This window comes from Labrus bergylta, chromosome 19 (assembly GCF_963930695.1).
Source record: "Labrus bergylta chromosome 19, fLabBer1.1, whole genome shotgun sequence".
In the NCBI taxonomy this organism is placed as follows: domain Eukaryota; kingdom Metazoa; phylum Chordata; class Actinopteri; order Labriformes; family Labridae; genus Labrus; species Labrus bergylta.
The window spans coordinates 13,687,793-13,704,655 of record NC_089213.1 but is presented as its reverse complement, the minus strand read 5'-3'; the positions used below and the strand labels follow the sequence as shown (position 1 = coordinate 13,704,655).

The 16,863-nt window shown below is 39.3% G+C and overlaps 1 protein-coding gene across 3 annotated transcripts in view; it reads left to right on the top strand.

Moving 5' to 3' along the window:
* LOC109990889 (growth factor receptor-bound protein 10) overlaps nt 1–15,107 on the top strand; it is a 45,256-nt gene extending 30,149 nt beyond the window's left edge. For all 3 annotated transcript variants that reach the window (XM_020643157.3, XM_065948480.1, XM_065948481.1), the window contains 10 exons: nt 1,198–1,272; nt 1,495–1,632; nt 1,945–2,055; nt 3,719–3,817; nt 3,919–3,996; nt 5,849–5,965; nt 7,195–7,261; nt 8,981–9,068; nt 9,498–9,591; nt 9,950–15,107. In XM_020643157.3, coding sequence (XP_020498813.1) covers nt 1,198–1,272; nt 1,495–1,632; nt 1,945–2,055; nt 3,719–3,817; nt 3,919–3,996; nt 5,849–5,965; nt 7,195–7,261; nt 8,981–9,068; nt 9,498–9,591; nt 9,950–10,096 — 1,014 coding nt within the window. In that variant the 3' untranslated portion in view covers nt 10,097–15,107. The remainder of the gene's footprint in view (nt 1–1,197; nt 1,273–1,494; nt 1,633–1,944; nt 2,056–3,718; nt 3,818–3,918; nt 3,997–5,848; nt 5,966–7,194; nt 7,262–8,980; nt 9,069–9,497; nt 9,592–9,949) is intronic.
* The last annotated feature ends 1,756 nt before the right edge of the window (nt 15,108–16,863 follow it).

The following is a 16,863-nucleotide window of genomic DNA, read 5'->3' as shown; positions in this document are numbered from 1 at the left end:
ACCCTGTCCCCATTTGATTAAACTTAAACATTTTGATATTCTTAACCCCCTTCCTTTTTGTACTTTCCCTTCGCAGTGATTCACTGATGACCGATAGAAAAGGAATGATAGAAGTTGTTAAGAAAATGTTAAGCAGCTGTGAGGTTTACTTGGTTCAAAATTTGTGTTTATGTTAACATGCAATCATGAGCACAACATTTAGAGTACAGCTGAAGCTGTTTAGGTTTTTCATGCTTTTCGCAGTTTGGTCTTCAGCTGACCATATTAACATTGTTGGAAATATGTAACAATATTTATGCATCCTTCTGTTAAACCACGTTCCACAGTGTAGTTTTGCTGATAAGTTGTTCATCAGATTTGTAGCTCTTGGCAAAAAAGATTATTCTAAATAGTTCTCACTTCATAACTGCCCTTACACTGCCCTCTCTTTGTGTTGTCTCAGAGATGTTTGCCAGGTTTGCTCATTACTTTCTTTTTACTGGTGATGTGGAAGCCCAAGCTCACATTTTTTTTGCACACACTCTTTGGATATTGAGCATCAGCTAGAATACCATATGCAAAGCTGTTCATGATTTTACCACACAAACCTGCATCTGACTATACCAGGAAGTCAGTGTTTGCTAGTTTGCAAAGGGGATCTTTTGCTGGTGTGGTCTCGGCATGGGGCTCTGCTGTTACGTGCTGGTCGGGTATACGCTGACATTTTTGCTGTGGAGATTTAGGTGTGTGTCAGAGCCAGCAGGTGACCTCAGCCCTGTGGTAATGAGCACAGTAAAACACCAAAGTGCTGGCCACAGCCTGTCAATCAAGCTAAGAGTAGCGCTGCTTGCTAAAGGGGATTACATCAGCGGGTGAGATCATACTGCATCTACTCCAAGGCTGGAGTGCCTTTCTCTCCCTCCCTCCCTCCCTCCCTCTCTCTCTCTTTCTCTTTTGCTCTCTCTTTATCTATTTCTCGCCCCAACCACTTTGTCTCAGAGTCCTTGTGCTCACCAGGCAAACACACATTCACATACACACAGGCACAGAGTGTGAGACATATTTTGCATAGAGAAACACTACCCGACTCTAAGCTTGCATATGCACTAAGTGGTTTCTAGTCCCTCTCTCTCTCTCTCTCTCTCTCTCTCTCTCTGTGTCTCACTCTCGATCTCTCATTTATTGTCAGTCTTTTGTGTGTTTTTTTTTCCATACCAGAACTTCTTTCCAGAGCAGATGGTGGCTTGGTGTCAGGATACTGATGGCTCAATCCCTCAGTCACAGCTCTTACAGGTAATCTAAAAAAACCTTTCTGAAACAAAGTGTTTAAACAAATGTAGTTGTCTTGCTATGGAGGTCTTGCTCTCATTGTGAAGGCATCATAATATCCCCCCAAAAATTGTACTGCCTTTTACTGTCAAGGATGTCAGAGGCAGCAAACACAAACATTTGAGAGATTTGCATTCGGTTCCTGTGAAGATGTGTTTGTGATATGCACTGTGTGTTTGGTTGCAGAACTTCCTGAACTCAAGCAGCTGTCCAGAGATTCAGGGCTATCTGCATTTAAAGGAGCCTGGACGCAAGTCCTGGAAGAAACTCTACATGTTCCTGCGCCGCTCCGGGCTCTACTTCTCTACTAAAGGAACATCCAAGGTCACAACTACTGCTATACTTTCTCTTAAAGGGACGTGAAGATGACACAAAATGTTTTGGGCTTCACTTTTCAGTTTATAAATTGAACGATTGATTACATTTTTATAATTGTGTTGCTGTTAAGGCATTTTTCTAATTAATTCATAGAAACTTTATTTCATATATTCTTCAAATACAAGTTAATAAAAGAATCAAATGTTAATTTTCATAGCGTAAGCAAAAGAAGTAACATCATTCAAAGAAACATCTGTGATTATGTTCTTTCATGTGTTTTGACACCCTTTTTCAATCGCCCTCCCTAAAACTCAACAGGAGCCCCGACATCTGCAGCTGCTGTCAGATTTAGAGGACAGCAACATCTTCACCATCATCACGGGGCGAAAATTCCACAATGCTCCCACAGACTACCAGTTCTGCATCAAGGTAACACACACACACAACAAAACACTGGAAGCTTTGCAATTCAAGGAAGCCACTGCAGAAGGTGGAAATAAAGAAATAATTCAATCTGCCAGGCTTCATTTTTATAATATTATTCATGTTAGTGTGAAGTGCTTCAAGCATGTCAGATAGAAAGAGAGACTGTTTTGTGATCTTTCTCAGAACTGCTTTGTAAAATGGTCAATGGACTTTAGCTTGTATGGCCCTTTTCTGGATTAAGGACACACCTGCTTTCTCTCTACATATAATCATCCATGAGGGTCTGTGGGTGTGTGCGTGTGTGTGTGTCAGACTCAAGGGTTAAAACCCAGCAGGGTTTCATACACATACTCAGCACTGTGTGTCCCACTGCAGGAGTTATCTGTGGTGGGTCACCTGCTGATCAGGGATAAGCCCAGTGGGATAAGCCACGATGGTACAGGGAATCTGGCCCAGCTAACCCCCCCCCCCCCCCCCCCCCATCTCTCTCTTTAACACACACACACACCTGCACGCACAGACAACACGTAAAGACGACCGGCGTGTCAGATGCTGTCAGCGGGGGTGACAGTGCAGGATTTGGTAACAGATTTTACTTGGCTAAATGGGGTTGCTGGATTGTTGCTATGGTGACATGAATGAATTTACCAGTAGGGTTGCATTTAAGGAGCCATTTGTCCTTGTTATTGATGGAGGGAAAAGGAGAAAGCCTGTGCTGTGGTGCTGATAAAGCTCTTATTAGTAGGACTATTAAATTATTAAATATATATTCTTTAGCAGAGATCACTGTCAGAGGCACAATTAAGACTTTCACATCTTGACATTCTATATTATTTCTTATATATTTAGTAGAATCTTTCTTATCCCATTGAATGTGTATCAGACTTCAGCATACACATTTAAAAAAAAAAATGAATTGTAAAGCCCCTAAAAACTTATTTCCAAATTTCCAGAGGAAAAGTATAGTGACACAGATTTGGCACTGTATACACTCAACCAAAGGGTGAGGTGGCTTTATTGCTACAACACTTTGGTAACCTTCCCTGACTGGAAGAGGGAATGGTTAACTTGGTGTAATTATATCAAAGATTCTACTGTCAACATGCCAAATGGGCCTTTTTAATCAATATAATGCAACACTTAAAGGTGCACTAAGGAGTTTTGGTGGTGAAAGTTGGAGAATTGAAACAATTCTATGCTATATTTTCTGAACTGAATACACAAACTTTATTCAAAGAAAAAATAGGTCCCTGGAACACTGTTTGGAGCTGTTTAGTTCATGGCAGCTATTTGAAGGCAATCATCTTTTTAAAAAACTAAACGTAATTTGTTGTTATTGGTGTGTTAAATCAATATTTTAGTTCATTTTCTAATTTGCTAAATGTGTTTGTGTAATACTGTACTACAGTGTTATCATTTTAATTATTACCGTTATTCTCTAATGGCTTTTTCAGACCACAGTGGGTCAGTTTTTTTAAATCATAAGTCTTCATGCATTTTTTTGTACCAATCTCTTTGCCTGTCTTCAAAATAAGTAAAATAAAGACAGTGTGGCACCGTTGCCTTGCCCTGCCATGTCACGAAAAAAAAAAAAAAATGATGGTCAAGTTCAGGATTTGGATCTCATTTCTTTAATGTTCCTCTGTGTCTTCTCTATGGTTGACAGCCCAGTAAAGTGACGAGTGACTGTAAGGAGCTGAAGATGCTGTGTGCCGAGGATGAGCAGAGCAGGACCTGCTGGATGACTGCCTTCAGACTGCTAAAAGTACTTCTTTACTTCTTTCTGTTTATATGTTGTCCATATGAATTCATTTGTCTGGACATATTGAAGATGATGCCATCTCTGTTCTCTTGTTTTCCTCATAGTACGGGATAGTACTGTACCAGAGCTACAACGCTCCCCAGCAGAGAAAGTCCAACCTCCCGCCTTTCACAGCGCCTGTGGTGAGGATCTGCTCTCTGACATCACCACCTTACAACACCGCTCTAATACACCCACTCAGCCAGGACCAATCCACATTGATCCATTAATTAGCTGATAGTTAATTGGAAAGCAATTCACTTTGTGGCCAGCTTGTGCCGTCTTAAGAGGAAACAAGCAACCATGAGCTAGATTACTTTTTCCATTTTGCATAAGATGGATTTGCAGATATGACTTTCTACTCAGACGATCATTGCTTCTGTTGACTTTTGTTAATGAGGCTAAAGTAGTGCTGTGTGGTGGAAGGTGATTGGTACAGATTCAGGTCAGACTAGTTGTTTACACAAACGGAAGTCTATGACAAAAGTACAATCCAACTCATAACATCTTATCCCAGAGTTATTTCAGAGAGAACATTTACATAAGTCTACAACACATGTGCAGTCTGTACAATCTTAAGGAAGGGTATGCACTTACACCATGAATGACTTGTGGAGTGACTGAGTTATATTCAAGGACTAATGTTCGAATCATTTCTAATACTGAAAAGCAATGTGGTTTACATTTTGCAGAACGTGTAAATATCACATTATTATTTACTATTGTTTAATCTGCCTGATTTTTTTTAAATGTTATTAGTCAATAGTGAGTGTTTCTATTTTTTTTTTTTTTAAAGCTGGAAAATAGAGTGTTTGTTGTTTTGCATGAAAAGTGAGTTTTATCATTTATTATTTAAAATAACTTTGACTTCTTCAGTGGCAAATGCCTCAGCACTAGATTTAACTGCTATGATTCCAAAACTACAGTAGCAAATCTTACAGTATTGGCGCTTGCTGGACGTTGGTAACACTGCAAAAATGTAAGACTATATAGTGTATACTGCTCATTCATTCAATTTAATATAGCTGTGATTTACCTCACATACTAACTTTGCTGCAATAGGATCTTTGAGCAGTAACTCTAGTTTTTATTATTAAGTGTGCTATGTTAGTGAGCTTATTATAGCATAAATGTTGTCCAATTTATAAAGTAGGCACATTGAATCTTGGGGTAAGGCCTTTAATTCATTATTGTTTAGCAGAAATTAAAAGCACTGATCTTAAACTTCAGCTGATAAAGAGTGGCACCATTTATTTTATTAAATAGCAAATAACAATGAATTCCATCACAGTTTAGCCATTCTTCTGTCAAGGTCCTCAGAAAATTCTGATTTTTGAAAATGACGATACATTTATGGTTAAACAAGTATGGGATATTAAAAGTAATAATATGGAAACCTAATTGATAAAATGATACATGTTTGTTTTGTTGAAAATAAGAGCGATGTCACGGAACATAATCAAGAGTAATGAGGTTAATCTGTGCAAATACTAAAGCCTTTTAATGTTTGAAACGCCATCGTTTAAGGCAATGTTCATTGTGGGTTTAAAACAAGCCTTCTAAAAATCAAAAATTCACGTCTTAATTGAAGTATAACTGACTTATATAACACAACCCCCTCGGTCAAAAAGAGATCACTATGATCGCCCACCATTATTACATGTTTTATCCTGTAAAAGGGATAATGATTAAGAGGAACAGTCATTTAATGAAATGTTCAGGGAAGGAACAGACCTAAGCAAAGCAGTACCATTGAGGGGGAGAGCCACGAGAGGCTTGTGCTTCTCCTCAGAAGGGCATTTGTGGAGTGACTGAAGTGGGTCTGTGTGCAGACAGGATTTGTCATGCCCCAGTGAGTGTGTCTGGCTTGTTTGACCTCTCACCCTTGTCTACCCCCCCCCCCCCCTCCCCTCCCCATCCTTTTGTGCCCCCTCCCCCTACTCTCAACCCACTACCACCCTCCATCCATCATCCTGCCCTGCCACGTGTCAACAGAGGAGTGTATCTGAGAACTCCCTGGTCGCCATGGACTTCTCCGGAAGGACCGGTCGAGTCATCGACAACCCTGTGGAGGCCCAGAGCGCTGCCGTTGAGGAGGGGCAGACCTGGAGGGTAAAAAAAAAAAAAAAAAAGATTGAATTTGGGCTTAGAGAGGGATAGGGCTTCAGGAAGGAAAATACATTTCAAACCACATATGACAATATGTATGTTGCCACAATCATTTGCTTTTCCTTTGTTTTGGATTATCATATTAATGTTTTATGACAGATCTTTGGCAATCTTATCTTTTCCTCATTGGAGTGTTTTTTGGCAGTATGCAGTAGCCCAATCTATCCGCTGGACTGATCAAAGCGCTGATGCCGCTAAAGCAGAAACCAGCTTCTCTCTTCTATTTTTATTTGGTGCAGAATCAGACTTTGTTCACCAAGCATGTTTACACGTTTATCATTAAATAAATATTGAACAATAAAATAATATATACAAGGCTACATTAGGAAATAGTGCAATGGGGAGGAGTGACAAATATGCTGACAGAAAATTTATAATAAACTGATGTTTATATCAGATGGGTTAATACACAAGAGGATATACACCGCAGGTCGCACCTCCCTATTCACACCACATTCACACACTGATGGCAGAGGTTGATGTTAAAAGTGTCCATCAGTATTAAATCATCCATTCATACACATTCATAAGCAGCCAACGTAGAAAGGGAAGCAGCTTGGGGTTAAGTGGCTGCAGGAGGCTCGGGATCGAACCCCTGGCCTTCCAGTTCAGAGATGACCAACTCTACCCTACCACTGACCCACAGCCACCCCTTTTAAAGCAGTGGTAAAGATTGATGTCAGAAAATGAGGATAATATTATTTACATGATGAATTATTTGTCCTTAAAGTGGAGATAAATAATCCTATCTACATTCTCAGTAAGGAAGTGTGACAGGGTTATTGCACAGTGATTGTTCAGACTCTCTGATTGTTCAGCGTTTATCAGAGTGACAGCCTGTGAACAAAAAAAACAATCAGAAACCGATTCTTGGGAACTGCAAAAAATGTTTGTACATTTAATGAAAGACTTGCAGAACCCCCACCCCCAAATTAAATGTATTTGTGTTTTGGGTCAAATGCCTTACTTTTACCGTAATCTAATGTATCAATCATCAAGGTAAAGTTACAGTTTGAGGCTGGGTGGCTGGTTTGGGAAAAAAAAAAAAAATAAATATATATATATATATATGTATGTATGTATGTATGTATGTATGTATATATATATATATATATATATATATATATATGTGTGTGTGCAAATGTTGACCATGTTTCTTTTCTCTCACATAGAAACGGAGCCAGCGTATGAATGTCCTGGGCAGTCCCAGCCCTCTGCACCCGTCGTCTCTGAGCACAGGTACTTTAACATCAACGTACAGATAAAATTCAACACTATGCTGCATGTCTTGTCCAGAGCTTGTTAAAACTCTGATATAAAGTAGTAATGAGTATATACTGCCTAATGTATTTTAAGCCCGGACAGAAGAAAAAAAAAAAGGCATTGATGCACCTCAATCACAACAAACATGATCAAACCAAATGATTTTTATTGGTTGCAAAGGATTAGTCAATGCAATATCACCAACCTATCGAACACTACCTTGTGGCTGTTTACATTCTTCACACCTACTTACATGAGATCCCATTATAGGCAAGAAGGCAATCCTGAAATGTAAAAGGGAATGGTTTCAGGCAGAATGCACAGTGGCCCTCACTTATCAGTCTGGTTTAGAAACCAGCGCAGATTTGGGTGTAGAAATCATCGTACGTCAGGGTCCACGTGGGACCTATGAAACGTGCGTATCTGGCTGATCACAGCGTACGCAAGACCGGGTGTTGATAAGTGTGGCGGCTGGAAACGATCGTCATTTAAAAACCACGCGCCTATTTATTCACGGCTCAGCTGTCCTCGCCCCCAGAGCTTACGGCATGGAGATACTAAATACGGCAAAGGAGAGAAACGAGATATGGCCTGAGTGACACCATAACGTACATAATATAAGCTATAATATAATTTTTTGAAATACTTTAATTTAAAAAACCTCCATTCCTTCATCGGTTCAGCCTCAATATCAGGCACAAGTGGTACAGGTGAACTTGGATCTGTGTCGGATAACGTCGGCTGCACTGGCAGCTCGCCATTAATGAGACTTTAAAAGAGAAGAGAAACCTGAAACATCCTGCATCACATGAATAAAGTGTTTGATCAAACGCTGTGTAATGTGCACTCCTCATCCGATTAGCCTTCTTTCCAAACATGAGAATTTAACACAAGAAGGTCCTGACTCCGTCTTAGAGCCCCCCGGATTTCTTTATTCGTTATTAAGTCACATGTAGTCTCTGGCCTTTGTGCGTCTGCTGTGTGCAATTACGCATGTGGCACATCAGCGTATTTATTATTTTAATCTCCCTACATACCGATTAGTTATGATATAATGATAATGTTAATGTTCTGTATTCCTAAATATTTAATATTTCAGAGGCTAAAAGTTGTATTTACTATCCTCTGGAAGTTTTGATGTCCTTTTAAAGTAACTGTTTTTAGTTTTTCTGTTTTAATTGTCTCAGTATTTTCTGCAGTGATATTCCTGTGCGCTGAATGTTTAACATGTATTTACTGAAAGCAGCCTCTCTTATCTTTAATCTTTAAAGTAAATCGATTAAACAAACAAAAATTCATCAATTAAAACACATGATTTATAAAGCGATGTAGCCTACAGAGATCGTTTGAGGTGAAGTGTAATATAAAATACATTTGAGATATCTTATCTAACAGTAAATCTGTGAACCTCTCTCTATCCGTCTTAACAAGCACTGTTATAGTGTGATCTAATTATTCTCCGACACAGACAGATTTGCTGCACTGCAAGTCCACACTGAGTTGAAAACATGCGTACACGAACTGAGACCGGGCGTGGGATTTGAGCGTACCCTCCGCTCACGTCCAAATTGATAAGTGCCGAATTTGCGTGGAAATGACCGTACACCCATTTTTCTGCTGTACGTACGTTTGATAAGTGAGGGCCAATGTGTTCATGTCACCACAGCTACTGACTCAAAGATGTCTGTCTCTCAGTGATCCACAGGACACAGGTCTGGTTTCATGGTCGCATCATGAGAGAGGAAGCCCACAAAATGATCATACAACAAGGCCAAGTGGACGGGTAAGAATAGCCTCTCAACCTTTTCTTCACAAAGCGGTTTGAAATGATGCCAAATTGGTCTTTTGTGATATGCAGCAGGCGGCAGGCTTCGGGAAAAAAGGGAGTTATGTATATATTATTAATATTTATTTGTAAGACTAAACATTTTGAAAAAAAAGAAGACACCTCTACTGACGTGAATGTCTTGGATCTTTGAAATGTCACTGTCTGAAATGGCCTTTTGGCTTGACAGCAAAGTACTTAGCTTTTACCCAGGGGATTAAGATATGATTCTCAAAATGTCAACGCTTCATTAGCTCAGGCAGCAGCATGTCATCTACTATTAGAAAAGTATTTGTGTAGAAAGCACCATAATGGAGTTAAAGTAGTGATTAAGTCATTTTCAGTAGTTAAATCTTTTCTCACTAATGTTTTTTGTTATTTTTTTAGATTATTCCTGTTGCGGGACAGTCAGAGTAATCCAAAGGCGTTTGTGCTCACCTTGTGCCACCACCAGAAGATCAAGCACTTCCAAATCCTACCGGTCAGTCTCATTACACATATAGTCACACTACACTACAGGGAATATGCCATGCTCACTTGTTAATACACGAACAAACCAAGTTAGGCAGCCTCATCTCTGGGAAACATGACATTACTCAAATCTGTCCTGATACATGTTTTATTATTAATATTGGCTTTCCTGGCATAGCCCTATCACTAAATGTCAGTCCATATCTGTCCCTGCAGATTTGCAGCTGGTTTAGCTTTTATAGATGTTAAATCTTCCAAGCAACCAATACTTCACAACACAACAACAACAACACCACCACTCCTTTTAGATTTGCACAGTAGTTTGTGATGGTTAACTGTCCTCTCTTCTGTCTCGCTCTGGTCCAAAGTGTGAGGAAGACGGCCAGGTGTTCTTCAGCCTTGACGATGGCGCCACAAAGTTCACCGACCTGATTCACCTGGTGGAGTTTTACCAGCTGAACAGAGGAGTGCTGCCCTGCAAACTCAAACACCCCTGCACCGCAGTGGCCTTGTGATACTTCACAACCCTGACACCTTCACCTCCTTTTTTTGCACACCTCTCACCCCAGAGATTCCAACCCCCATCTGCCCCTCTCGCACCAACACAATGAGGATGAGGAGATAGGAAAAGGTTAAGTCAAGTTTGGGGCTTTGAACTACTCGATGGTCATTGGAAGTTTGTTTTCAGTGCACCCATGCTTTCTTCAGCCTCAGTCTTGCTGCTGAGATGTTTGGATTGGAAGCTTTTGGACAGCTGAAGCGTTGCAGGTTGTGGACCCAGCAGTTGCCCAAACTCCTGCCCTGATCATGGAGACTTGGATTTTGTCATTGCCGTTTTGACCCTAAAAATAGACAATTTTTTAGAAAACACAAGACAGCTAAGATTAGCTCATCAGGAGTTCTGGGGGTCTCCCTTCCCCAGAGTCCTTAACCCCCCCCCCCCCTTAATACCTTGACCTCCTCATCCTCCAGGCCTGATAAGCTGTGGTGCCAGCCCCACCCTTGCCATCCGATGGCCAAGATTGGCGGAGGGCGCCACCCATGACTTCCTCATTGATCATCAGGGATGGACGAGAACTTCTCTGGGTCTTATCAAACCTGATCCAGGGGTATTCTCAACCTGTGCAGTCCAGTCTGGATAAGCTGACACCCTGCCCCCCAACTCTATCCCCCAAAGGACTTGATGCTGCCACTCTGCTGTGTCCTGTCCCACAATCCCAGCTGATGCAACCCTGACCCCGCTTCTCCTCCTCCACAGAGGCTCAGAAAAGTTGGGAGAGAAAGAGATGTAGCTAAAGGCAAGATAAGCAGTGCAGCGGCAAGGGTTTGCTAAAAGGACAAAGGAATGTTAATCAGGAGGGCTGTAACAAGCCTCTCTTGTAGAGTTGATTACTTGATGTCATTTTAATGCTGTTTTATTGCTGTTGATTCAATGCAGAACTAGTTTTGCACTCCCGAGCGGACAGATGACAGCTGTTCTTCTCTAGCTAAATGAAGCTGCCTTCTTTCTGTTCATCTTTATCCAACAACCCCACTGACCCCCCCCTCCCCCCCTCCCTTTTGAAAAGCATGCATGTGAATTTCCTTCGGTTCTGATTGGATTACAGGGCTTGGGAGCAAATAGAGCCACAGCTGATTATGCAGTGCCTTTCAGACAGGTTTGGGAACATCTTGGACCTCTGTGTGGCTTGAACCAACATGACTATGCTTTTGGTCAAATGAATGTGCTCATAAACTGCCTGCAGTGTGTGAAGACCATGAGGAAAAAGAGGAAAACTGTAAAATAGACTCCTCAAACATTTATCCACCCAATGACTTCTACTATTAGTCTTTTTTTTTTTTTTAAACTGAAAGGGTTAAATCTGTTGGTGAATTTGTCTTTGAATGTTATTTTCTTTTCCTAAGTCTGTTCTGGGCTCACTGCTTGCACATTTTTATTGATCTTGAGTTGATATTAATGGGTTGGAGCTGTCATGTGTGGAGTCTGACCACTTTTCCCACACATCAGAAAACACAAATCAACAAAAGCACTCATATAATGTTTTCTTTTGTTTTAATATGTAAATGAACAAATGACTTGAAATGTGGACTTAGTTGACTGTGAATTCACACGCAGTTAATTGAGAGTCACTTGCCTTAAGTGAAAATTGGGAGCCTTGTGTCTGAAATCAAAGCTGTTAAAAAAATGCACATACAGGAACCCATTTCATAAAACAAGAGGCTGGATTGCCTCAAAAGTGTTTATTGGTCATTAAAAGTTTTTAGATTTTTTTTTAAATAAACTATCTTGTTGAGATTTTGATGAGAACATTGATCCAAATCTTTTAAAAAGCTATCATTAGAAAGTAGCTATTAGCTTTGACACTGACAACACCGAGCAACACAGAAATCACTAAGCTAGCTCTGTTCTAACTAAATCTAAATACCAGCTCCTCTAAAACTCATCATAACCACATTCTGTTGTCGAAAGTGACAGTATGTGATTTTGTGGCTTTAACTGAGGTCATCTGCTGGACTTTTTCATGAAGTTCAGTGATTTATCAAGCTAAGCTAAGTAGCAGCTAGCTGTACAACCAGTGCTGGACTTTCAGTATTTTCTTTGACATTTTTAACAATCTCTATCTTTTTTTTGTTGTTGCATTAGCTTAAATATAAAAGTTGTATCAATATTCTCAAAAAAAAATTGGCAAGACAGCAAATAACTTTATTTCCCAACATGTCAATCTTTTTTCTTAAAAGTAGAAATCCATTCACCCTTCAGAAAATGTGTGATTAATCAATTAATTAATTAAAGATATTCCGATTAGCAGATACACAGGATTTCTGTAGCGTCAGTCAGTGGTGAACAACTGGTTGAGGCGTCGGTCAAACACAATTAAACTTGAAGGAATTATTTCTTAAATAGCAATTTTTCAACCATCATTAAGTCGAATTTCACCATACTAGAAACTGTTGTCAATACAAACGGTCCCTTTTTCTAAATTCCTAGCATTTTGTAAACCAAACAATTAATACATGTACCTATAAAATTGACAAAATTATAACGATCCTCAGTTTCAGGATTGCATATTTTGGGTAGCTAGGGTAAACCAACTGCTATAGGCGTATACTTCAATGGGAAACAAAACATGGTGATGTCTATTTCTGATGGCTGTTTAAATACATTTTGGGAGATGAAATTGGAGCAGACATGGCAGGTTTATTAGGCCAAGTTTTGTTCACCAACATGAGGACTGTGACAGTATCAATCAACAAATTAAACTTAGAGCTCTCTTTGGGGCTCTTAATGGCAGCAGTGAAAAAATGTCAACCTTAAAGTATAAGGACCATTATTGTAGCAATATGCAAAAGGAAAGATTGGTCCTCTCCATCCATCTCTAGCTGTCAGGTGACCAGCAAATGAAAAATGTGCAATGAAGCACCTGCTCAGCCCTCACCCACACCCCGACCTCTGCCCGCTTCACCTGAAAGTCCCCTTCATCCTACACCAGAATAAAGTGAACAGGGTTTGCCATTGGACTCCCCACCAGGATGACTTAATTCTCTCTCACTGCTGCTTAGTCAACCAAATCACATCACTAAGAAGCTGTGTGCTCCACCAATCAGGACACTCTAGTAAGGGATGGCAGACTCATTCCAGGGATTTGATAATGCTTGAACCACCGTCCCCCTTTCCCACCTGCTTCCAGCCTTTAAGCTATTACCCTGTTGTGAATGTGTGTGTATGGATGGCTAGACTGTTAAACGCAGGATTGCTTAGTCTGCTGGTTATCAGAACTTGCCTTCTCGATACAGTAAGAGGTCTGATGGGTAAAGTAGTGCTTTGTTGTGAATTTTAAAGGAGACAGGACTTTGGCAGGAAGTATCTCAGCATTCCTATTTTTCTCTGCTGAGGTTCTTTCTGGTCTGTCAGAGAGGGATTCAAAACCACATTATTCTGGGTCAGCTGAGACCCACAATAATCTTTGCCCCTCTGTTAAACATCACTGTGTTACAATGCAATCCTATACACAAGCCTAAGTTTATAAATACACCAGTATACAGTATCATTTGTTTGCTAAATATGTGAAGCTATGGAGAGGATGTAGATCTAACACTGTACCTAGGTCACAGATCACTATAAATGGGGCGTTATGCTTTTGCTCATAACTCAGTGTAAAATGAAGAATGATTTATTTGTTCCTTTTTTCCTTTATTTGATTGTGTGTATATTGTCATTTTAGTGTATTTTCTCTGGTTTTGCCACAAAATTACCTTTTATATATATATAAACAAAATAATATACCACATATATATATATACAGTATTAAATTAAGCTTTTTTATTTTGTAAAAATCAAACTGGATTTTTGGCGTGTGTCAAATTTCTGAACATCATTTGTGTGTGTAAACTGACAGGATTGAACTCTGCCAGTGTCCAATTCTGATACCATTTTTTGTTTTGAAGCCACATGTTGAATATCCCTTTTCTGTTTATATGGCACGTCTAATTCTGCTCATATTCTTTCAGCTTCAAGACAGTATCTGAGTATTAACCTATCACCTCTACGCATTCTCACACACCAGTGGTTTTTCGATTTGAGAGCACACACACACACACACAATACTCAATTCTTGGGGATATTCTCAGCAGCTTTTTATTCACACCTTTCACCGCAATCAGTGCAATTATATGCTGTAGCTCAAGAAGGTCGGCTTTTCATATATTATCCATTTCCTCTGATTTTAAGGTGCATATCAAGAAATAGTTTTTCTTGCCTAAGCCTATTCTTGCAGCAGGTGCCTCTTGTTTGTGAATAGTATTAAGTCCTTAGTTGCCATCCGTCCACTCACTGCATTCATGTACAGTTATAGCTGTGACTGTGAAACAGAATCCTACTGGAACTAAATCCTAATATCAGGTCAACATTACGTACCCATAGACATTGATGACTCACAGTGTAAGTGCAGGTGTTCAGTGTTGTTGGAATTTCTTTTGAGTTAAAGTCATCATAAGCTGAAGTTTAAAAAAACTTTTCAGGGAATGAAAAAAGATCAAATGAACAGAAATACTTTTTTCAAATAACCCCGTTGTGCTTTGCTTCATTCTGTCTGCACGGCTCCTGGATCAACATTTTATCCTGTTCAGGTATTTTTGTATAAATAAGGGACTGGTATATTCTCTGTTTTATTGGACATTAGAATAAAAGACAACATTGCTATAAACCAAACATGTCTGACCTGGTGATGTGTTCTGTTTACGACGCGTTGTGTACTTTCTCTCCTCAGTCAGAAAAAGTGGGTTTGGTTTAGTTATCTTGATGGTGTTGAACTTTTTCTAACCTAACTTTAAATACATTTTGACAATTTTTTAAATAAGCAACACATGAATTGACACCTGTGAGATCATAAACTGTGCTGCTTTACTAAATGCTATAATCATTTTACAAATGATTGGCATGTGTCTAAGGCTGTGCATCTTTACCGGTCTCACGATTCTATTATGATAATCTTGTCAACAATTCAATAAATTTCAATATCAATCCCATGCTTATTTTTCTACATTATTGCACATGGCTACTTTTTTCATCAAAGAAGCGAGCAGATAAATATGAACTCCCTTTTTTATGTTTTACAAAGTTCTTTAAGAAAAGATAAAATAGTCTTTATTGATGCTACATTGGTGGAAATTAACACATAACGTGTCATTAACATGTTAAGAAATCAACGTCAACATTGTAAACCAAAAAAAATCAATTAAATGGGTACAGCCGTGGTTGGGAAGTCTACGCGCAACATCAGTACGTAATAAGATTGTGAGGACAGTGGATGGAGTCAGAAATCAGGGAGAGAGAGAGTAGGGCATGACTTGCAGGAAAGGAGCCGCTTGGAGGACCACAGCCTCCATACATGGGGCACGCGCAGTGACCACTGCGCCACCAGCGCCCCAACATACTGTGTATTTGAATTTGTTTTTAGTTTTAAAGTTAGTCTGGCACATTGTCTTAATAATTTTCCGTTCAAAATGAAATTAAATCATTTTCTTTATTTTGATTTTAATCGTGTTGTACAGTAACGCTCTTTTAATTGGATGACCCCTCGTTGGATTAATAAAGAATATCATCTTCTACTTAATGGACTTGTGCCTGTATAGTACTTTTTAAAGCACTTTTTACAGGTCACACCCATTTACGCTACATTCACACACTGATGGCAGAGGCTGCAATGTCAAATGTCCATCAGTATTAATAATCCATTTATACTAAGGGTGTAACAATTCATCTACTACATTGATCCAACTACATCAATAGGTGCTCCGCAAGTTGCCCTTCACGGGGGACGTAAATCAATCTAAAATCGATTTGCAAGGTTAATCTATTGTATCGATACTGAGACTTTATATAGTGTATTTGAGTGTGGCAAACTTTATATAGATGTATTGAAGCACTGCTTCTGTTCTCATTTTCAATCTAAAGAGGGCAATAAAAAGTGCAACCAACAATTCTTTGAGTTGTGTGAACTCTGGTTTACCTGCTGCCTTCGTTATCAGTTTCAGTATAAAATGAAAAGATTATCAACCTGAAGAGAAGTTGGTTATTTTTCTTGTTAAACATTGCACTGCCTTGCATCTTGACTGAATTGGCAGGTACTGAAGTTGCACTATTTTTCTTTGAGCAATGTGTTTACTCTTGTATATTCATAGTTTATCCCTTATTTACTTAAAAAGAACCACTTCTAGGAATCCTAGAAAGTGTCTCTCCCTAGAGGACACTTGGACATTCTTCAGGAGCTGTGTATCGAACACCTGACCGTCTGGTTGAGAGACGACTCGACCTCTGAGTGGTTGCCATTATCATACATGAAGAGACTGCCATTGGTGAAGGTTGTAGTTTAGTATTTTTAATATAATATTTGTTTTATATTTTACACTAAATTATACTACCTCAATGAATTTATAAAAATGTCAAACTAAATCCAGAACAGAAACAATTCTGGTTTTCTGGTTCTGATTTGTTACAACAACAAAAAAAATCAGAATAAAAAGGATACTTGAAGTGTCTGAATTAATATTTGTTCTACAGAAAATCTGAATCTGTGACAGGAACGTTATTGTTTTTTTTAGCATTAACTGCATTTTGCTGTTGTTTCTGTACAGCATAAAGCAAAATGAAATAATCTGAGGGGTGAGGATCAGACAGAGTATAAAAGAAAACTCTAACAAGTGAGTTATTAAGTTATTTTCCTCTACTGGCCTCCAAGTTTGAAAACAATGAGGAGTTTGTGGGAAAATGCCTGTCACAGCT